The sequence below is a fragment of the Equus przewalskii genome, chromosome 2 (genome assembly GCF_037783145.1).
Source record: "Equus przewalskii isolate Varuska chromosome 2, EquPr2, whole genome shotgun sequence".
NCBI lineage: Eukaryota > Metazoa > Chordata > Mammalia > Perissodactyla > Equidae > Equus > Equus przewalskii.
The window spans coordinates 70,939,956-70,964,023 of record NC_091832.1 but is presented as its reverse complement, the minus strand read 5'-3'; the positions used below and the strand labels follow the sequence as shown (position 1 = coordinate 70,964,023).

At 38.8% G+C, this 24,068-nt stretch overlaps 1 protein-coding gene across 9 annotated transcripts in view; it reads right to left on the bottom strand.

The window, feature by feature from the left end:
* Positions 1 to 24,068, bottom strand: part of MARCHF1 (membrane associated ring-CH-type finger 1) — a 755,838-nt gene that overhangs the window by 400,886 nt on the left and 330,884 nt on the right. For 5 of the 9 annotated variants that reach the window (XM_070608438.1, XM_070608408.1, XM_070608432.1 and 2 more), the window contains exon 3: positions 23,695 to 23,903. The exons of the other annotated variants lie outside the window; for them this stretch is intronic. Coding sequence is in view for 2 of the 5 variants with exons in the window: in XM_070608432.1 (XP_070464533.1) it covers positions 23,695 to 23,793 (99 nt within the window). In the remaining 3 variants the exon portion in view is untranslated. The remainder of the gene's footprint in view (positions 1 to 23,694; positions 23,904 to 24,068) is intronic. 9 annotated transcript variants of the gene reach the window in all.

The following is a 24,068-nucleotide window of genomic DNA, read 5'->3' as shown; positions in this document are numbered from 1 at the left end:
TACGATGCTTTTTATTCTCTCACCCTCTGCTTCTCTCTTTTGTGATTCCCTTTTCTATATAACCCTCTCCACAGGCGGTGCCTTCAGGTTCATCTCTGCCTTCCTAGAGCCACTCAATGTAAAGTCTCTCACAGCTCTGACTTCCTCCAAACATACAGAAAATGCTAAAATCTCCCATTGCCTCAGGACTTTTGATTGAGAATATTGCATTAAATGAGCAACTTTGAGCTCATCCTGGGTTGAGATCATGCTGGTATTATTCTCGTATCAGTAGTGCCCAACAACATTGTGCCTGACATATATAGTTGGTACCCAACTGTTTTCTGGCAAAATTAAACAAAAAGTCAATCTAAACTGTGAATTACTGATAGTTTTGCTATAGTGTTACATGGCAAGGATTCTATACAAATATAAGAATTATGGCCAGCCCTGGTGGCCTAGTGGTTAAGTTCAGCATGCTCTGCTGTAGCGGCCCAGATTCAGTCCCCAGGCGCAGACATATACCACTAGTCTGTTAGGGGCCATGCTGGGGTGGCAGCTCACATAAAGAAAAGACAAAAAGAGGAAGACTGGCAACAGATGTTAGCTCAGGGCAAATCTGCTTCAGCAATAAATAAAAAGAAGAATTATGCCTGAGAACTGAAAAGGAATGAAACACCAATGTTAGATTTTCAAGTGGTTCAAAAAACATACATGTCAACAGACATTTATTAAGCACCTATGTTAAGTGGAACCAGAAAAAATGATGAATAAGATACAGCCTCAGCAGTCCAGGTACTTACAGACTAGTAGAAGACAAGTGAGAAGGATGAGATTTTGTTTCAAACTATGGAGATTCTAAGCACTCCGTTCAATCATGGAAAGGGTCTCTCCTGTTAGAGAGAGATGTCCAGACATAGTCCTGCCATTGTGCTAGACACACACTATTCTAAGCACTTTACATGTGTCAGCTCGTGAATCCTCATGATCACCCTATGTAGTACGGACTATTATTTTCAGCATCCCTGTTTCACAAATTAGGAAGCTGAGCCACAGAGAGCGTGTCAGTGGAACTCAGCTTGGGTGGTCTGGTTCCAGAGTCTGGGCTCCTTGTGACTAGGCTGCATTGCTCTCTGTTAAGGTAATGAGATAGTAAAATTTTAAAATAATTTTTTTTTTTTGTAAATGGTCATTTATTTCAATTCATAGCTTTAGAAAGAAAGTTTTCTCCCCCTTTGTAGTAGAAGAGTGATATAGGTACATCTAGACTGTTACATAGCTCAGGTATTTTTAGGGATAAATGTTTAAACGTAGAGTATATGACTTTAAAATGCTGTAAAGTTACCACAGAAATAAAACAACAACAACAACAAAATAATACTGCCATCACTCTACCTTCTACCTATCTCTCTACCACCCCTGACTCTGCAACTGGGATGGGGAGCTTTGCTTTATCACTCAAAAAGGTGTCAAGAATAATGGTCTCAAGCTTAAAATTTAATTAAAATTTTAAATTAAATTTCTAATTTTTTTAATTTTTAGGATCATAACTCTTTATTGCCATTTGAAGAAGAGGTTGCTCCAGATTTCAAGTTTAAGTCAAGGAGGGGAGAAGCTGTTCTCCCTAGGGTCAATACCAACAGACTTTCTTGTGTTTCTAAGTCCCCTGGATCCCCATTGCCTCCACTGCCTCCTCTTCCAGTGTCTTTAGATGGGGCATACAGGTTTGTTCTAGAGCATCTTCCACTGATGTGTTCTTGGTGTCATCAATCCATGTTTCAGGGACAATGCCATCAGCTCTGGGAAATTCAGGTTTGGGGATAATTCTTCCTGATCTTGTGATGACCCATACCTCATCTCCTGCCTCAGTGAATCTCCACTCCACTTCAGTAGGTTTTCTCTCCACAGGAGCCACAAGTTTGACCTGGCAGTGGAGCAAGGGGGGTTTCGCTAGGGATCACGGTTCCCCGGTAATCCTTGATCTTGCCAATGTAGTGGTAAGCATGTGTTCAGCCCATCCAGGCCCACCCAGTTTCACTGCCAAATAGCAGCATTAAGAATCCAGACCCATCTCTTTCTTGACTCCACTCCTATTGTATATGACATTTTTATCAGAATAGTTGACACGTTCATCTCTAAAGTAGCACTGAATTTATAACATTTGCACTATTAGCCTGAAAAGACTATAACACTGTGCCATTAAACCAAGTTGATCTATGTCAGTTATCCCCAAATGGACAAGTTTAGGCATCTGAAAACCACATAATCAGAGCACATAACAATGAGTCTGCTTTGTTACTAAAGTTGCATATGTAACACAGACTGTGGTTGTCTCAATCCATAGTTTCTACATTTGACACCTAAGAATGTGTGCGTTATCTTTATGTGGGAAAGGACATACTTTCATTTGTGTTTCTCACAATTTTGAGTGTGATTTATAATATAGCAGGGACTGAGAGATGTTAGATACAATAACATAAAAATTATAAAATTTAAGTATATTTGCATTTGAGATTTGTGTTATTACCAACAGCTAATGTTATATATGTAGCTCTTGCAAAGTTATACCGATTTTGTTTCAAAGAGTTGAGATCATTAATATTTCAAAAGTTAAATTTATATCTAATTATACTAAAATTTGCTACAGTACACTAAGACAAAAATACCTAATCGTACTATTTATAAATTGCTGCTTCCAATGTAATTTCATAATGTGTTGTCTTCATAAACATAGTTATTTTGCATACAAGGGAGATAGTATTTCATTTTAATTAGGTTATTTAAATTCTCGACCATTAAGGAAAGCAGCCTAAGGGCATAAAGCATGTTTTTCATAGCTATAGGCTGTATCTTTTTACCTAATAAATAGAATGAAACTGAGCATCCAATTTCCTAATGCTTAAGCCTAATGACCGAAGCAATTCTTACATCGATAAACATATAATGAACATCTATGTGACATTTATTGGGCTAGATGTTCAGCATTCAAAGATGACTGTGAACTCAATAATTGTAAGGGTGATGGTGATAAACAATGCCTGGGCCCGTAACAGGCACTCAGTAAATATTTCTTGAAGATCGATAGATAAATGAATTGAAGTTAATATTTTAGAGCTCTTTCTATATGCCAAGCACCAATCTAAATACTTTCATGTATTAAAACATTTAATTTTCCTAATAGTCCTATTATTTTCACAATTTCCCAGACAAGAAAATTGGGCCTTAGTAGGGAAATAACTTCCCAGTGTCACACAGTGATCAAGGAACACAGTTGACATCAGAGCTCCAGCAGGAGAGTCAGACTTGCACGCAGCAAAGTCCACTAGAAACTGGTGTGATGCTGTGCTCAGGGACAGGTCAAAAGTGCTCTGACAGCAAAAAGGAGGAGATTTTCTGATTCTATAGAATTGAAACTATTTTACAGCTGGGTTTCCTTTTCAATTGGGGCTAAAAATTCAGCCACCAAAGAACAGGAAAAGCACATCAACGGTAGAGGGCAAACAGCAGCATAGTGGCATATTCACGCACTGATGAGCAGATCAGTAAGTCTCCAGCAATCAGAGAGGGAAAGACCCTAGTGAGACCTGGAAGGAGAAATGTCTTTTGGAATCGGATCTTTAAGGCACCTTGTGTACCATGACAGGCAAATTAGATTTACTAATAAGGCAGTGGGAAGTAATCAAAGTCACTTCAGCAGAGGAATGATATTGTCAAATTATCTTTTACTCAGTTAACCTGTTGACAGAGTCAAGCGTAGTCCTTAATAGAGATCAGTCAGGAGCAATAAAGGACAGGGGGAACAAGTGATCAGTGATCAATACTTGATCTCGCTGTGCTACTGCACTCCTTGTGATCCATTTATTTATTTATTTTTAATATGCTTTTTAGTGAGGAAGATTGGCCCTGAGCTAACATCTGTTGCCAATCTTCCGTTTTTTTTCTTTTCTCCCCAAAGCCCCAGTACATACTTGTATATCACAGTTGTAGGTCATTCTACTTCTATGTGGGATGTCACCACAGTGTGGCTTGACAAGCAGTGCCTAGGTCCACGCCCAGGATCCAAACCAGGGAACCCCTGGCCGCTGAAGCAGAGTGCATGAACTTAACCACTCGGCCATGGGGCCAGCCTCTCCACTTATTTTTAACTTTAAAGACATGTTTTAAGAAAGGCAAATCACTTTGGCAATCTGCATAACTAGCTCAATCAAAGCATTATAAGAGCAGTGTTTCAGGGCCAGCCCGGTGGCACAGCCGTTAGGTTTGCATGTTCCGCTTCTCTGCGGCCTGGGGTTCGCTGGTTCAGATCCCGGGTGCGAACACGGCACCACTTGGTAATAAGCCATGCTGTGGTAGGCATCCCACATATAAAGGAGAGGAAGATGGGCATGGATGTTAGCTCAGGGCCAGTCTTCCTCAGCAAAAAGAGGAGGATTGGCAGTACTTAGCTCAGGGCTAATCTTCCTCAAAAAAAAAATAAAAAAATAAAAAGAGCAGTGTTTCAATCCACAGCTGTCAATGTTTTTCTTACTCTCTCACTTTCTGCTCCATCACCCAGCTAGTTTCCCAGGTCCCCATTCCTTCCTTTGGCAAGAAAGAGGAACATTCAAAGGCTGTTGGTGGTTGTATTCATCAGGATTCTCCAGAGAAACAGAACCAACTGTACAACCAACAATTGGTTGTACAAATACAACCAATATTGTATATAATATGTGTATACACAATACAATAATATATATAAAGATATTTAATATGAAGAATTGACTCATGCAATTATGGAGGCTGGAAAGTCCAAAACGTGAAGAGTAGGCCAGCAGGCGAAGACCCAGCAGAGCTGATAGTGCAGATGAAGGTAGAAGGCAGCCTACTGAAGAATTTCCTCTTGCTTGAGTAGTCCACTCTTTTTGTTCTGTTCAGGCCTTCAACTGATTGGATGAGGCCCACCCACATTATGAAAACAATCTGTTTACCAATTTAAATGTTAGTATCATTCAAAAACATCCTCCAGGGGCTGGCCCAGTGGTGTAGTGGCTAAGTTCCCATGCTCTGCTTCAGTGGCCCAGGGTTTGCAGTTTAGATCCTGGGTGCAGACCTAAACACTGCTCATCAAGCCATGCTGTGGCAGCATCCCACATATAAAATAGAGGAAGATTGGCACAGATGTTAGCTCAGCGACAATCTTCCTCAAGCAAAAAGAGGAAGACTGGCAACAGATGTTAGCTCAGGGCCAATCTTCCTCACCAAAAAAAAACCAAAAAACAAAAAACCCTCCAATTTGACACACAATCTTATTCCATAATATCCTCCAATTTGACACACTAAATTAGCTATCACAGCAGTCATTCCTGGACAGGTCTCAGAGTACATTTCTAGCTGATGGGATGCCCATTAAGCATTCATGAGACTCACCCCTGGATGGCTGGAAATGTCTTTTACCCCTGTGGCAAGTATGGGCTGCTGTAAGCATTCATTTGCTGCAAGCATTTCCCTAGTAATAGCATCAAATTCAAAACCCCTCGTATCCATCTCCATGAGAATCCTTTATTGCAAATAGTCTCTTGTACGTTCCTTAGACCCTATTCACGGTACCTTATGTACCTCATGTATTCAGGAAAAATGAAAATCTTATTTTGGTTTTTTGGAAGGCATTTCTAATGCTCACTTAAAGACATTCCTGTTATGTAAACAAGGCAAAAATAAATGATGTGAGAGGAAAGTTTACACTTGAATTTCTACCTGGGCAATTTCCAAATTCAGCATTTGGGAACACGTTTTACCACTTGTTGCAAAGACAATAATTACTACCACATATTGTGTTTTTCTCTAAAATACAAAAAAATTCAATCATCTTCCATGTATTACTGTTATTAAATAATATTTATAGCACTTAATGCATACAAAGAGCATTAATCAAAAACACCAGTACACCTCGCCAGCATTTGCTGAGCTCTTCCTCTATGCCGAGCACTGAATCAATGCCTTCTGCCTTCCTGCCGTTCCAGGGCTTCCTTCCCAGTTGGGTACACTATACTATGTGCACTTGAGAGAAGCATGGGATTGGAGAGGTAGACACCCAAATCCTAATACTTGGCAATCGTTTCCTCTCTCACTCAGCACCACTCCTCTTCCATCTGCCCCACATCCAACAAACATCCCTCGGAAGTGGAAACCAGCCCTAGAAAATAAAATGTAACAAAATGAAGAGTAGACTTCGTGGCTCAGGAATTGTTTATCCAAACTCACTGCGTCGAGCCACAGTGCATTAATTAGGAGGGCTAAGCTTAATTCCTCCCCCCGCCTGTGTAAAGTAGGGAGAGAAATGGTGCTGTGGCAGCGCTTGATCTACAGGGCTGAGAGGTCCTAGAACTAGCCTGGATTTCAGAGCTCACAAAGGGGATGCAGCCAGGCATTGCAGCTAGCCATAGGCACACGGCTGGGATTTGTGTCAGCAGAGACCCTGTGGGCAGGTTGGGCGGGTGCTCTCCTTAGTGGTCACCTCTTCTCTGACGGCTTTGACAAGAAAGGAAGGGGAAGGCTTTCCTAAGAGAGGGCTGGAGCTCAGACACTACCAGAGACACAGAGGTCACATTTTCCCTCTTCGTATGCACAGCTGGTCAACTATTCGCATTTTCACATCTTGTGCTAAGCTCAACATCTAAGAATACCATTTCAAGTAACAAAAATCTAAGAGAAGGGTCATGAAACTCAGTGTGTTTCTTATGGTATTTTCTACAAGTTAAAGCAAATTTTGCGCTGGAATGAGGATGCTTTAAAATGTGTTCAAAGAGATCTCAGTCCGTGGGTTGAGAGATTTCAGGGAAGAAATAATGCTTCTTGGGGAACTGATTCTTGACAATAAAGTTGGTACATAACAGCACAATAGGAATATTTATTTTAACATAGTCTCCTGCTTTTACAGAAAACTAAATTCAATTTAATGTAAAAGTAAAAATGATTTTCCTCAGACTGTAAGTTCATCCCTCCATTATTTATCTTTAGTGATCAAAGTGGCATATGTTGTAGTCCATCTGGATGGGCAACAGATCAAAACAAATGACATGAAACAGAAATATATGCGATATACAACATGTTTCTGTGATCCAATTTTTCTTAAACCTGATGCAATGTAGCTTAATAATCAATGCATTTATCATTCAACAAAAATATGTAGATTAGAGTGGAAATTCAGAACGGTAGAGAAAATGACGCCATTTAACAGACGGAAATTATTCAGTTCATAATGCATGTTTAGGGGAACAATTAAGGAGAATGACAAAAAATAGTCTCAAAAAAATCTGAAATGTGCAACCACTATTTAAACTAACAGACTTACTTATATTCAAAGAAGCATATTTTTCATTAAATCACCTCACCAAAGTGACACTTGGGAAGGAGGAAGGCAGGAGGATGATAATTAGGACAGAGCAGGGGCTCAGTAGCTCTCACACACTGCAAGGGCCTAAGAGGGACAGCATCTCCAGTAGAAGGCACAACGACTTAATCCCTCTCATGATACGACATCTTTCAAGGTTCTGTTCATGACATCTCTTCAAGTGTTAGGCACATGATAGGTGTTTTAAAAACACTTGTTTGGGAACAAGCTACTAGTTTGAAAAGTTATAGTATGCTGTAAAGCTCTACTTTTACCATCTTGAAAGTAACCTGATGGGTAACAGGGACCCAGCTGTGCCCCAGGTCTGCATCAAGCAATCTGAGTGGAGAATCTTCAATGACTCTGTGTCCCATGGGTCCTGGAGGATCCTGGGGCCAATCAGGCCCGCTGGGGACTGCACTGAATCTTCCATTAACTCCTTCATAACAAATTAATCGTTTATGTGGACATATTTCAAAATAGAGCAAAGCAGATTCTAAAGGAAAAGGAACTTGACTTTCTCCACATTTGGAAGTTGAATCTCTTCTAGAACATTCCCTCCTAATCCTCTCTCTGCCTGTTCGAACATCTGAGTGACTGAGGAACTCTTCTCCTGCTTCACACAGTAGTCCCTTTTGTTTTCAGGCCAAAATATCCAGTTCTCAATATTAATACGATCTTATGTACAGTGCAAAGATTCTACCTCCTTGCAAGACTAATTCTGACCTCAGTTATTATACTTAGTCAAATCCCTCTTCCACCACATGAAGGGATGTAAATTCTATGAGGACCAGGCATTCATCTACGTGAGTACACTCTCCCTAGCTGAAAGAACAGCTACAGACAGTTAGTACTCAATAAGTTTTTGTTTAATAGGCGAATGAATGAATGAATGCGTGAATGGAGCCTCAAATACTTTCAAGTGTTTGAGAAAACAATGATGTTTGGTGAAAAGGAAGAAAATTACAGTGTAAAGAAAAATGAGTGAGAGTCAGGAAGCCTGCATTCTAGTTTTACTGCTGCATCACAAGATCTGTAACATCTTGGGGGATATTTTGATATAAACATTCTAGGGTCTATTTTTCTTCATCTGAAAAAGAGGAACTCGGTTACTTTTAATCTAAGTTCTCACCCAACTCTGACACTGTGTCCTTTTAACTCTAGGTTATGTATTCCAGTGCTATATAGAACATGGTTAGGCCCTTTCCACTAACTCAATTCTCCAAATAATTCCAAAGATTGTGATTTTATGTAGAATACTTATTCTCTAAGACATACCTATGTACGCTCCTAAGCAGACTTTTATAGAAAAATGGTTTCCTGCCTCTTCACCTACCTGGGCGGTCCTTTTCTTAGAATGTTTTAGTTAGTCAATAGAGCTCTTAAAATGCAAAAATTGGAACTAAACACAACTCTGCTGGCAAGTTCTGAACAGAATAGACTAGAGTGAGACTATCATCTCATTAGTTCTAAACACAATTTCTTTATCCCACACATATTTACTGTGAGGCTGTAACAAGCCCACACTGCTCTGGGCACTGTGACTATAACCAAGGAGAGAGACAAAGCTCCTCTCACTTCTGTGTCTTATTGCCAAGTAGGAGTAGACAGGGCAGGTAACCTCAGATTGTGATCCACATTAATGAAGCAAATAAAACCAAGTAGTGAGATAGAAAGTGGGGCAGGAAACTGCAGTACCTTTTAAGACAAATTCAGATAGATGGGTAGAGCCAGACACATAAAGTATTAGAGGGAAGCATTGCAGGTAAATGGAAACAGTAAATTCTAACCCCTGAGGCAGAAATGAGCTTCATGTGCTCAAAGTGGAAGAAAAGCCAATGGTCACTGGCCATAGAAAACCGGAGGGACATTTCTACTACATACAACAGAATTGCAGTGTTTCACAAGTGAACTAGTTCAAATTTATCACTTTAGATTTGCCAGTCAGTTTAGCTCTGTTAGTGAAGGTTCCACAGAGCCAAAGCTAGGGGAGGGATTGTCTCTCCAAAAGGAACTATCAATGGCAGTGAAACCAAGAAAGTGAGCAGGGAGCAGACGTTTGAAGCTGGCACACTAGGGAGGTGAGATAAAACGTGTCCCGAGGCATGGAGGCTGAACTAGGGTAGAGCTGGAGAAACTAAGGTGAAAGAAAGGAAATCAGAAAGCCAGGGAATGACTGAATGGACCCTGTAAAAAATTAAAACAGTCTTTGCCCATGTATTTTTTAAAAATATGTTCTCCATGGTAAGATATATTGGAAAGCTACTGTATTTACAGCTCTAGGGGCTAGATGAAAAGACTCAGTCTCTTAGGATATCATCTAATATTATTGAGCCTTCCAAATACAATATAACATATTTAAGAAGTATGTACGCCTTTTATGTTATCATTCAAAATATTATCAAAAGAGTGAAACATGAATTAGCCAAGGGAAAGAACCTTGTCCAAAGGATTTTGCAATTTGCATTTGAAATTGTTCAATTTTAAAAAATTAAAGTATACTCTACATTTAAGTATTAGATTTAGTTATACTAAAGCTATTTTTTGACCAAAAAAACCCCAAAAGTCTTAAATGTACGTTTTAAGAGCTCTATTAAGTATAGACATCTAAAGGGCTCTATTTAGAAGAATCAGAATTAGTCACTATCAGTGTAATTGTTAAGGTCGTAAAGTTAATTTAGCAGCTGAAATTAACCAATCTAGCAACGGCGAAGATGATTTCTATATGTAAATGTGGCATTAAAATAGATTGTCATATCCTTTCAAAAAAATAGTGTAGCAAGCATAAAATCTGTCTTTAAGTTCTTCAGGGACTATCAAAATGAGCTGTACAAATTTATCAAGAGTAAAGTCTCTAGAACAGAAAACATGAACATACGTTTTAAAGAAGACCACTGTATTAGTTTCCTATGATTGCATAACAAACTACTGCAAAACTTAAAACAACATCCATTTATTTAGCTCATGATTCTGTGGAGTAGTTATTAAGGCCTGGATCTGGCTCAGATCATCTCAGCGAGGCTTGTCCATACATCTGCAGTCAGCTGGTGATTGGTTGGCCTTTGGCAGCCTCATTAACATGTCAAGTGACTGGCTATCTGTTGGCTGGGGGCAATGACATTGACTGCACAACATTTCTCCCATGGTCTAATAACTACCTTGGCTTTAACCACTTGCAAGAAAAGCAAGAGGGCAAATGCTCATGCACAAGTATTTTTCAAGGTTCCGCTTGCACTGTTCTTCCTACTGCCCCAGTGGCCAAAGGAAGCTGGATAGCCAAGCCTAGAAACAGTCTTGGGAAGCACTACCGAAGGGCTTAAGTACAGGGAGTCAAAATAAATAGGGGCCATTACTGCAATTAATCTACCATAGCCACATTGAACAAACCTACAGTAAAAATAAATCTTGACACTAAAAAATGACAAAGATCTATTGCAAGAAATAACAAGTATTTTGAGAAAGATAATGAGAAACTAGATTTTATGCTGGATTAAGACAGAAACCATGCCCTTCTTATTCACCACTGTATCCTTAGTACCTAGGCTGTGTCTGGCTCTTGTTGGCACCACTAAATGTTTGCAAATAAATGAACAATTTTAAATGAAAGTGAATTCCCTCTTTAAGGTCTAGAATGCTAAATCATACCTTCTGCATTGCACAGTGGGAAGAAGCAAGGTAATATAGTGGTTTTAAACACGGCCTCTGGAGTCAGACTGCCCGGGTTTACATGCTGGCTTTGCCTCTTAATAAGTATGTGTGGTTAGAGAAAGTACCAAACCTTTACAAGCCCAAATTTCCTGAACTACAAAATGAAGATAATGACAGTTCCAACTTGTGATGTTTTTAAACATGGCTCCCAAGTTATTTGACATGACTCACTTCAGGAGGTAGTGTCTGTGACGCCTCCTCTTTCAATAGTGTGAGCTTGTGACTCACGTCAACCAACAGAGTCTAGTGAGAATAATGCTGCATGACTTTCAACACTCAGTCATAAAAGGTGATGCAGCCTCTGCCTTGACTGTTGGAATACTTGCTTTTGAAACCCGGAGCCTCCATTTGAGAAATTTGACTATCCTGAGATGACCACGCTGTGAAGAAGGCAAGTGACACAAAATGGCCATGTGTAGGTGCTCCAGTTGGCATTCTTATTGTTGGAGTTATTTTAGCCCACATACCAGAAATGTGAGTGAACAAACCAACAGATTATTCCAGCTTCCAACTTTGAGTTATTCTCTCCAACCTTCGAATCTTTCCATTGAGGCCTCCGGCATCCTGTAGCAGGGAATGTTGCTTTGCTGCCATGTTCCATCCTGCTAAGCCCTGTCTGAATTTCCAACTCACAGAATTCATGAGCATAATAGTGTTTGTTGTAAGACACTAAGTTTTAGGGTAATTTGTTATATGGCAATAGCAACTGTAAAAGAAATATGGTGCCTGGAAGAAAGATGCTACCAGAAAAACCCAAAACATTTGCCTCAACTTTGGGAGCAGGTGTCAGACAGAAGCTGAAGGACCCTGTGATGATTAATTTTGTGTGTTAACTTGGCTGGGCCATTGGGTACCCAGACATTTGGCCAAACATTATTCTGGGTGTGTCTGTGAAGGTATTTCTAGGTGAAATTAACATTTGAATCGTTAGTCTGAGTTAGGCAGATTGCCCTCCTTAAGATGGGTGGCCTTCATCAAATCAATTAAAGACCTAAATAGAACAAAACGGCTGAGTGAGACTGTATTCCTCCTGGCTGCCACTTGAGCTGACACATAGGTCTTTTCCTGCCTTCAGGCTTGAACAAAAAATTGGTTCGTTTTGGGTCTCAAGCCTGCTGGCTTTCAGACTGGAACCTATACCATTGGCTCTCCTGGGTTTCCAGCTTGCCAACTGCAGATCTGGGTAATTCTCAGCCTCCTTAATCACGTGAGCTAGTTCCTCATAATAAATCTGTTTCTTTCCATCTATCTCTCCCTATTTCTGTCGATCTATCTCTCCTACTGGTTCTGTTTCTTTGAAGAACCCTACTAATACAGACTTGAGGAAACTGCTAGGAAGGGCTGGAAAGACATCAAGAAGACAGCTGATCAAGGATAGAAAATTTGGGAAGAAATTGTTATTGGACTTTGAAAAAGAGGGTGACTATTGTTAGTGGCAGAAAGTTTGGCAACACTCTCATGATAGAAAAAATAGCTAAGGGGATTTGCAGGCTGTAGATGATAAGATACCAATGTAGAGACAAACTGAAAGAAAACTTCAGTTTTTAAGGAAAATTTAGAGGAAATATAAAAGAGCCAGGATTTGCTCTTTTATTTAGAAATAAAACCATTTCCCCATCCCCATCTCTCCCAGAACAGTCTCAAATTAGGAAAATGCCTCAGGGCAAATATCAAATCCTGTTTCCTCTCAGGTAAACATCTCAGGGTTAAGAGGAAGTCAAGGGAATGAGTATAAAAATTCTTTGGTAAGAGCTTAGAAAGATTGGAAGTGGTGCCTCATAAACCCTTTCAAAGAGACAAAGGACCTCTAAGGATCTTGAGCATCCTGGTAAGTTCTTTCTTTTAAACAATAGAGATTCTGAGAATTTTAAGAGCTTTATCCCCAGTAGCCTCACAGGAAGCCAACGTAGTTGAGTTTATCTCAAAGAGAATTGTGGGTATGACTTTTGTCTAATTAGGAGGATTATAAATTGAAACACAGGAAATCCACAAAATGTTTAAAGAAATTGCTCAGCTTTGACTGAAAGGGACACAGACAGTCCAAAATAAAAAGAGGCCTTTGGACCTGCCACCTTTTATGTGCAGGAAGCAAGCTTGAGAGGGCTTCTCACTTGAAGTACAGATCATATCCTATGGAAAAGAAAGAATAAAGAAAGAGAATCATGAGGCGTCGGAGAACAGAACCAAGAGACTCAGGAAAGTGCTTTTGGGACATAGGAATAGACTCTAGTCAAAGAATTTGCAATAAGTACCCAGCTGGATTTTAGAATTGCTCTGCACCAGTGACTGCTGTGTGTCTCTTATTTCCCTCCCTTTGAATAGGAGTGTCTACAGAGGCTATTCAACCACTGTATGTTAAGTGTGTGGTAGACAGATAACTTGTTTCTTTATTTGAGAGTTCTTCAGACTGAAAACATCCAGATACCAGAAGAACTGCACCCAAGCAGCCCCGCCTGCAGCTGGAAAGTTTAGATGCCAAGATCCTGGACTTGTAGCTGATGACCAAATGGGACGAGAATTCAAAGGACTTGGGGAAGGGAATAATTGCATTTTGTACCCTGGAATTCAAAGGAAAGAATGTAAGTAATTGTGGCCACAGGTGAACCGTAGTTGTTTAACAACATGAGCCCAGAATTATTTGACATTACTTTCATCAAAAGGTGGGATCTATATCCACTGTCCTTGCATCCAGGTAGGCACGTGAGCAACTGTTTTGACTAATAGGCTACTGCTTAAGAGACGCTGGGTGGTTTCTGAGGCTGGGTCATTAAAAGCAATGCAGCCTCTCATTTTTTTGTTGGAAAACACTCCCTTAGAACCTTGTGTCTCCATGTAAGAATTCTGGCTACCCTGAGGGACCATGCTGTGAGGATGCGAAGACATGTGAAGAGGTCACATGTAGGTTATTCGGTTGGCAGTCCTAGTCTTCTAATCATCCCAATTCAGATGCCCAACCTCTGAGTGACTGAGCTGTCAGATCATTCCAGTCCCTAGCATTTGAATCACCTCCAAGTCACAGACTTGGAGTCACAGCCACTCACTATACTGTCAAATTTCTGACCCACAGAATTCATACGCATTATAAAATGGTTGCTTTAACCCATTAGGTTTGGGGGCAATACATTATAGAAATAGCAACTGGAATATAATCTCCCAGAGAAGTTGTGAGTTAGCATAAAAAGCACATAAAACAATTGTTATTGAACATGTACTAAGTGTTCAATATTTATCAGCTAGAATAATAAGAATACTGATTATAAATATATAAAATATATATTATACATATTATATTAGTACCAGGATTAGAGAAAAGCTGCCTTTCCTTCAGAGAGTATTCGTTTATCAGGTTGGGCAGGGAGATTATCTGTCAATGCTGATTGCCAGAAATATATGTATGAAAAATCCAGGGAGAAAGGAAAACCTGATTAATAGCTGATATTTAGCCATCCACATTTAGGGCCATTAAGCCCAGGATTTCTACAATTTGAGGCACGTAGGGGAAAATGTTCACCTACTTTGTGGACATCATACAAAAGCAGAGGGACTGATGACCATTAAATATCATCTATAGCGTCAACCAATTCATGTAAATAAACTCCCAAATATCTCATATTCTGTTATTCCAATTCAAATTCAGTGCAGTGGCTTTTCCTTAGGCATTTCTCAATTACTTGAGTCATTTTATTGATGCTGTAAACAGTGATATCCCCAAAGAGTATCAGAAGAAAAAAGACTTTTCACAGAGTAATTCACATAGAATTTACCTGAGGCCAATACCTCAGGTAAATGCTGTAAGTTCAACATTTATAATAAAGTCATCATTGTGCAGTTGAAGACCAATTAAAAGCTGTTCAACACAATGTTATTTTGTTAAGAAAAGTCTTATTGTGATTTAGAAAAATTTACAAAATTATCCTTTTCCTAAGGGCTCAAAAATTCACAAAATAATCATATGCAGGTAAACTTGCAACAAAGTTTCCCTTTTCAGTATCATGGGTTATGTTAGTTTTTCATAGTGTGGCCTGTTCTTTATAAAACCTGAAGAGTTGATGAAAGAAAAGGCAATTAAGAGTGTTACTACCATAAAGATAAAGTGAAAAGAATTATCAAAATAACAGATATTTACAGTACTCAAATTTAAAAGCCCATGAAATGTTGAAAAATACTTATGCTAACCTAAGTAAAGAACACTTGCAATGTGTGCATGCAGCAGAAGTGAAAGATAGCGTGTATTTCTCTATAAACTTTTGACTCTAGGAAATTCTTGGTTCAGCAGCTATAAGATTGAAGTAAGATGGCAAAGAAGAGCCATAAGGTTAGGTTTTACTTATCTAAGGTAAACAGACATGGTCTATAGAAGTAGAGGTCAGAATGTTGGCAAACTTCAAATAGCAATGAGTTAGCTTTTTATTTTCATTATTTTTATCACCATTATTGTAAAAGTCTCCATCTATGATGCCAACCAACCTTAAATATTTCTTCACCACTTTATCATTAATGGAAGATATTAGAGTCATATTCACTATGAACAATAAAATATGTTGATAAAAATATAGTCAACATAAGGAATTGTTTCCTTTAGCACTTTCATTTAGCATGTACTTAATGGTGTTTATTTTGTCCCAACAAATCTGCCTAGCACTTTAGAAATATTAACTCATTTTAATTCTCACAACTTCATGAGGTAGTCCTCACATTTGTCACTATTTTACACATGAGGAAACTGAGGCACAGAAATGTCAATTAATCTTGCCCAGGTCCTAGAGATAAAAAGTGGTAAAGCTCAGATTTGAACCGAGTTAGTCTCCTTCCAGACACATGCTGTTAACTACCTCACTCTGTTGCTTCGCAATCTAGGCAGTCACGTAGCAAGCAAGAGAGTCCTTCTAAATCTAAAGAATCAAGTTTTACTATATTTCCATTGGAATGCTTGCTGTAAAGGTGAATCTTTTTTGTGTAATTAGCTAATTGTATGCAGACACCACTTCTTTTAAAATCTTAATGAACTACAATAGTAGTTTCATAGTAAATGATCAAAGAGAAAGCAATTTTGCTACCGGCCGGGTGGCTAAGTTCGTATGTTCCACTTTGGAGGCCTGGGGTTCGCCTGTTCAGATCCCGGGTATGGACCTACGCACCGCTTGCCAAGCCATGCTGTGGCAGGCGTCCTACACATAAAACAGTGGAAGATGGGCACGGATGTTAGCTCAGGGCCAATCTCACTCCACAAAAAGAGGAGGATTGGTGGCAGATGATAGCTTAGAGCTAATCTTCCTCAAAAAAAAAAAAAGAGAGAAAGTAGTTTTAGATTAAAATAAAACATACTGCTGGAATTTGAAATTTTAAAGCTTTGTAAAATTTACACTAATAAATCTCTTTCATATTTTGTAAGTTGATGAAAACTAATTTTGCATAAAATTGTGTTACAAATCTAAGTTGTCTAACTTACACATACAGCTTTTGCCAGTAGCATTCCTAGCCACACATCACTGTACAGAGCTTGCTTGGGAGTAAACCTGTGCAGGTTTACAGGTAGGAATAATTACAATCTGTAAAAAATGTAACCATTTGTGAAAACATACAGCTGGTGCCTCACTTAACAAATGTTTGTTCGCTCTGTATGTCACACACGAGCTTTTCTGTGCCTTGCAGCACTGCATGTCCAATGGATTCCTGGTGCCAGAATTCTTTTCCTAAGAAACTCTCTTTTTGATGTTGACATCAAAAGTACAAATCCAAAAGAATTCAAAGTGTTCCTTTGTATCAGAGAATGTGTATTCTTTGGCAGTGGTTGGGCAAAGAGATCCCTCTGCAGTTGTCATCTTTGCCTTCCCTATCCAGATCTGCACAATTTGATGAATGGGATAATCAATGTGCAAAGTGAGAGGCTGAAAGCCACAGGGCAGATGCCCAGCACCCTGGGGCACTCTGTCCCTTTCTCCAGTCTCCTTTTCACTCTTTTAAGACCTAGTCTTACCCCCAGTTCTACCCTCGTGTCATGCCTATTTCAATTATTTAACGGGGTTGCAGAGGCAGCAAGAGAATGAGTATCGAATAGATGTCATTTCTCAGCCTCACCTGGAGGTTATGAAGGCTGCTGCAAGTGGCTCAGGGTGACATTCGTAGCAACGAGCTGGAGGAAAGTAATACTCAGACTGCGATCCTCCCCCTTAAGCAGCACCTTGAATTGAGGGACTCTAAATTCACGTTGGCATTGGCAGCTCTCGCTTTGTGCTGCAAAGAATCGAGTTAAATGTTGTCTAATCAGAAGTTCTAAAAATCCTGATTAATAAAACATGTGTAGCTACACCTGGTCTTCCCATGCTCCAAGACACTTCCACATCAAGATTTTTGTTCAAGAATCTCTCAAACACAATGATCACATTGAGTCTCATTAAATCACCCATGAATTTGGAATAATTTTTTTAAAATACACATCAAGGAAAAGTTTTAACAATCTACCTGCCTAATTGAACCCACAATTTTAAAAACACTGACCAGAGTGTATCAGCAATTACTAATTGTTTTCATTTAATCGTCAATAAAATGTGTTATTCAGTCTTACTTACTAATGCAATTACCCACAACATCTGTTTTAAATAAGAAAAATTAATGTGAATTATGCTAATTTCATTGCTAAAAGCAAATAATAATATGGAAATTTTCTGGGTTTCATTATATAAAAGTATTTTAATACTATTAGCTTACTCAGTGGAATTCACTCTAAGCACATGGGACTCTAATACTCAGTTTAGACTCGGGAGAGTAGTTGGAAAATGCTTTTCTGGAGAAATGAAAAAGAGAATTAGCCTTTCTACCCCCCCCCCCCCATCGGCATTCTCCCTATAATGTCGGACTCACACCTGATAAAGACACATTTCATTTGGTTAATACAGAGAATTCTGGGTAAACGTGCACGGGTTATTCATAAATTAATGTGTGTGATTGCTTTACCTGGATCCCAGCTATTTCCAGTCTCAGAAGTCAGTGGTTGAACAGGTGACACTGCAGGAAACTACTGTAACTACACTTTGGCAAAGAATTATTCAGGGCCCTGTCACGTTGTAAGTGATATCCAACAACAACAACAAAATGGCTTAAACAATAAAGGACATATATTTATCACTTCATTGGAAAGTTGTTTAGTTTTGAACAAGGGTTTGTTTCAAGCAAGGATTGACTTGGTGGCTCAACCAATATCACTCAGAACTTATTATTTTTTTTGTCTCTCTGTCCTATCTAGTTACAAGTCAGCTTCAGCATTAGGAGCATCTCGGGTCCCCTGGAAGCTCCAACATTTTCCCTCACAATATCCAGATCCAGACCTCATGTCCTCATACAAACCATCCAAAAGAAAGTGAGTCTATTCCAGAAGTTTCTAGGAGCAATAAGATTTCTCTTCCTAAAAAGTCCAGAAGTCTCAGTGTGTGCTATTGATTCTGATGGAGTTATGCGTCCATTCCTAAACCAATTACTATGATGAGTATTGTGATAGACTGACCAGTTTTAGCCAATCAAGGCCGATCCTGAATCATATAGCTGAAAATGGGCAGGTTGGTTCTCCAAATTATCAGTGTTACCAGAATGAAGGGTGGATGATGCACAGCAGAGACAACAGGTGTCCACTCAAGGTGAATCTTTACTGCTCAGTCCTATCCTGCCTGAGTTAAACATGCCTTTTGAAGACAATCATGGTCTTTGTGTGCCCAGAGTGGATCATGGCCACATGATTATGTTAAAGGAGTAACAGAAGAAAATAAATGCTCTCATTTTTGAAATGAAATCTAGTAAATGTACTTTTTTCTGCATTTCCTAGTAAAGATGCATTTTTCTCTGGGGGACAAGCTGGAGAGGTTAAATGACTTACTCAAGGTTAAAAGGCTTAGTGAAACCAAGATTCCATTTCAGGTCTCCTGAATCTCAGCTCAATATCCTCCCCACTAAACTATTTCCTCCATTATTATTTAATTTTACTTTATTTTCTAAATTTTAATGAAATTAATTCTAGCTGTATTCTATAAATAGGATCCATTTTATATCCCACCTGACCTTATGAGTCATAGACAGGTAACTGCAATAACAGAAACCCAAACTCCCCCATTCAGAGTCACCAGCTTTGGAATCACATTAACCCTTCTATGTTTTGGAATTATAATTTTGTGCCACGAAAAAGTGCAGTAATAATATAAAGGGCACTAAACTGGCATTCAGAAGTTTTTGTCCCACTTTATCACTAACTAGTCATGTGACATTGGCAAGTTATTTATTCTCTATGGGTTTCAATTATGGAATTAAGATAAAGAATTTTTAAGAGACTTTGTGATTCTGGGATCCTTTGATTCTATCAATTTTGCTTAAGGAAGGTGAAAAGGTTATGGTACCTTAATCGTAAAGTAACACATAGAATTTGAAATTGGATTAGTTAATCTCAAATTAGACTCTGACCCTGAGATTAAATGTATTATTTAACTTTTATGATTTTCTACTAAAGAAATAGAATTAATAAATCTATAACTTATCTACTATGGTCAAAGCAAAGAATATATATCAAAAATCCATATTTTTTTCAATTCATTGAAGTTCATGAAAGGATTGCTGAGTAACAGATCAGCAGCTATTTTGCGGAAGGAAAGGTGTCCCATTGGGCCATCATTTGAAAGGCAAGTAGAAGATCTTGAAAAGGATATCCTAGGAAAAGCGGAGGAGAGTTAAACATTCTTTTTGGGGAAAAAAAAGGAAAAATTGAAGTAGAGAAACTATGATAAAATCATGAAAGCAGTAAAGGAAAGTGTACATATAAACAAAAGTTTTGTGGGTTTTTTCCCCCAAAAAACCTTCTAAAGCACAGTTGCCCAGCATGGTCAGTTTGCAAGTGAGGAAGGGTTAGAAGCATGAGGCTCAGGTCCTCTTTTCCCCTCTTACGCAGTTCCCATCATCTGAGAATGGACTGTGCTGATGGAGTACACGGCAGCACGCAGTGCAGGTGGCAGCAGCATCCCTGCTATGATCCCTAGTTCATCTCTACATTCGAAACAGAGTGGACCTTAGAGACATCTGCTTAGAATTATCAGAGAATTATAAGAAGTACGTGCTAGAGGTTGACTTAAGACTGGAATTTACACAGTCATTATGATTTCCAGTTATAGAATATTAAACTAAGTTACCCCTAGAGTGCTAAGAATATTATTGCTCTTGTAAGAGACAGATATCTTGTAGACCCAAATCCATAACATGAATTAATTGCTGACTAATAAGTGGTGTTAACATATCTAAAAAAGAAGGAAAAAAGGGATTAATAGAAGCAAAGTGGCACACTTAGAAGAGTAGACGATGAGATTTAAAGAAGCTAAACTGGTCAGTCTTTCTGCTCAACTAGAGAATGAGAGATCTGGAGAGACCTAGAGCTGAGAAGCTCGTTAGAAAGGTCTCTTTCCCCATTGTTTCCCCAAAGTTGTGGCTGTCCCAAGGTGCAGGTGAACTATCCTCCACCCTAAGCCATTGAATTTCCCTCGTTGATTCGAGGGATTCCATGGATTTCCAAAGAAAGTCTGATTACTAACTTCCTTTCTCAAACTTCCCTGCAGCTTGCACTGAAGCATTCCATCGCTAAAAAAAATTATCTACAGGCATAAATTAATAAATTGAACCAGCTACATTGAATGTAAATCTATAACTTTGATTAGTCTATCCACTTCAAAAGAGATTGATCATCTCCGGTTGTGCTAATAAAATCTTGCCTCTGGAATGCAAGTCTGAGGCACTGTCCTTTAACTGACCAAACAACCCGTAGAGTGGACATCTCTGGAAGATATATATGCAGCCTTCCCCTAAACATCAATACCAACTGTATCCACACTGAATGTAATGTGTTGTTTTGTTTTATGCACTTCCAGGGTTATTAACCAAATAGATAAACAGTTATAATGCTATGCCATGCAAAATATGTCAAAACGTTGGGGCAACCTCATGGTGTAGTGGTTATGTCTGGTGCATTCCACTTCAGTGGCCCGGGTTCGTGGGTTCAGATCCCAGGAACGGACCTATACCACTTGGCAAGCCATGCTGTGGTAGCAACTCACATACAAAATAGTGGCAGAGGTGTTAGCTCAGCGCTATCTTCCTCAAGCAAAAAAAAGAGGAAGATTGGCAACAGATGTTAGCTCTGAGCAAATCTTCCTCATCAAAAAAAAAAAAGACGAAAAAAGTCAAAATATATATCCATTATAAAGCTTGGAGTTAGAATTATTATTTTTTCTTAAACCTTAATGCAGTTATTTTTTTACTGCTTAGATACTCTGGAGTGTAATAATAGTTAATAATTTCCCTATTTTCCCTTTTTTCTTTATGTGCCTTAAAAATACAAAAAAAAATAATCTAGATATAAAATGTATAGATTAGTATATGCAAGAGACTCCAAGCTTCTAACGGAACAAATTAAATTGGCTCACATTTAAATTAGCAAATCCTTAATTCTGAAATTAGATCATTTGCCCCATAGGCACATGCATGATTTGGATAACTTTAAGACAAGCAAAACACACTAAAGAAACTTCAAAGGAGGATGTGTCCCATTTGTTCAATCAGGAAATGTCCATATGTGTACAAGATGCTTTTTAACCTTCCTTTAGAGAGAATCAGCACTTGAAATTACAGAAATCATTGTCCTGAATAGATTCTTCTTGCTTTCCAACACACAGGGTGTATGTTGTTTAATTTATCCACCTTAAATGGCATTTACAACTCTTTTAGACTACTTATTTAGTTCATCAAAAGAAGAGATTTAGTGGCCTGTGCAACTTAATATTATTATTTCAAATATACTCTTTAAGAGAAACTTTTAACTCCATCCTATAGAAAACCAAGAAGTATTTGAAACCTGAAAAATAGTTCCCTTTCTGGTACTCAGAACTATGTATATTTTTTAAAATAACATGTAGGCTGGGAGTTTCCTTTCTTTTTCTCATAATTAACCTAACTTCCTTTTTTTTAAGAATGCCCACTGACTCACATTGTGACATATTAAGGTGTGTTTGCCCCTGAAAGAAAGGCAGTTGTTCATAAATGGATACTTCTTTAAAAGATTTGTGAGGATATCTGAAGATGTGGCTTAACATCAATATCTGGATAAAGATTGTGGCTATTTTTATTTGAGATAAAATAGTTTCATTATTATTTCTGACATTGAAAAAAACAAGTTGGTTTTATTTCTTTCAAAAGTAATGTAAGCTATCCCAGCTTTATCTGATTCATCGCCAAGTAGACATCAAAAGCAGGAGATTTCAGTGACATGATGCCAAAGAAGGGGGAGGGGGCACCTGGAACTGAAACAATGTTTTCATTTCCAAATATCAGTCAGATGCTGATCATTCTGGATATCAAAATTGCCACCCGATATCTTCATATGAAGTTTCCTCCAAAATTATCTTAAATTCATACAGAGAATCTAGATGATGAGTAAGTAACGTACAACTTTTATAAATCTTGCTTTTAGCATTTCTATACCTATTTTCAGAATTAATCAGTGTCCCCCATTTCCCCCCCCATGCCAATAAAGCTACGAGCTCTTTGCTGTTCTAATAATCACATTACCAAGTCAAAGGAGAGAGACATATTAAAGAGAATATTTCCAATTAATATTAAGCTAATAATTTTCCTCATTTTTACAAAGAACTTTCATTCTCAGAAACTCCAGAATTACAGAACTAGAGGTAGGGCAAGATATTTTCCACAAAACTACTGAGACCTCAGGACTAGACAACAGCTGGGCTATGGAGACAAGAGGATTACAGTTTCTGGCATTCTATCTCAAGCTCCCTTTTAGGGAACACAACAATATTTATAATATTTTCACCCAATATCCTTGGTCTGCTCAATCTCTTTCTTAAAAAGCTTTGAAATCAGTTCCCAGCATCCAATCTTTTCAAGCAGTTTAACTTAGAATAACAGCTGCTAAATTTCACTGCCAAATAAAGCCTAAATGTCATAAGTTGAATATTATATTTCTCTAGCCCATATAAATTTCAAATAATGCTTTTTTCATGAAGAAAAAATACAAGTGAAACAGACATCAAGCAAAAGTAATACACATGCATGCACTGAATGAATACCGGGAGCAACAGATCCTATGGGGCAGGGAAATGTCATCCTAATTCATGTTATGTATTCAGTGACACGGCTGTCATATCTCTGGCTTCTCTGTCACTTTGTCAAGAAAGTTATTTTCAAACATTCTGGCTTAATGGGCAGTGGGCAGAATTAGCAAACATCAACATCAACAGCCCCACTGTCTGAAAACGGGTGACAGCAATGTCCACGGTCATCCAGGACAGACAGGTTGTGCCCCATGAGCCATAAAAGTCCCAAGTGACTCTGTAGAATGTTTAGAAAAAGAGGCATAAGTTTTTCTCTGCCGAGCAGCAAGTGTCCTTATGGATTTAGTCCCTTTCTTCATTCAGAAAATAAAGGTTACGTTCAGTATGTTCCTGTTAGTTACAAATGATTCTCTTCCAATCCACTATTATACACTGAAGGGGGAGCCCAGCTGCTCTGAAACCTTAGCCACATCCTGAGGCTCAAAGAGCAGCGTTGGCTGCTGTTGGCTTGGCTGTCCTATTTTATCAAATCAAACCTCCTCTTACCTCGACTTCCTTGTTCTTCTCTTTGTTTCTGCCCATTGCACTTCTCCCATTGCTGGCAGTCTCCCGGGCTGGGATTACGGAACTCTGGTGGAGGGGCATACTGGCGGGGTTGCAGGTTGCCAGTCCCTGATTGGCTGCCTTAGCTCTTCACTCGCCCTGAGTAGCCCACCTGCACAATTGTTCATATCCTTGCTCTGCCAAGCTCAGTTCTAAACAAAAAGGGGAAAAATAGTGTTTGAGACACTGTGCAGCAGAAGCCAGGGTCTCTGGCCAAAATGTCAAACACACTGAAAGGGAGTCTAAAAGAAATGCTGGAGCAAATAATCCAGGGAGTGTTGCATTCTCAAAAGGACAATTTACTGCAAGTCATAACT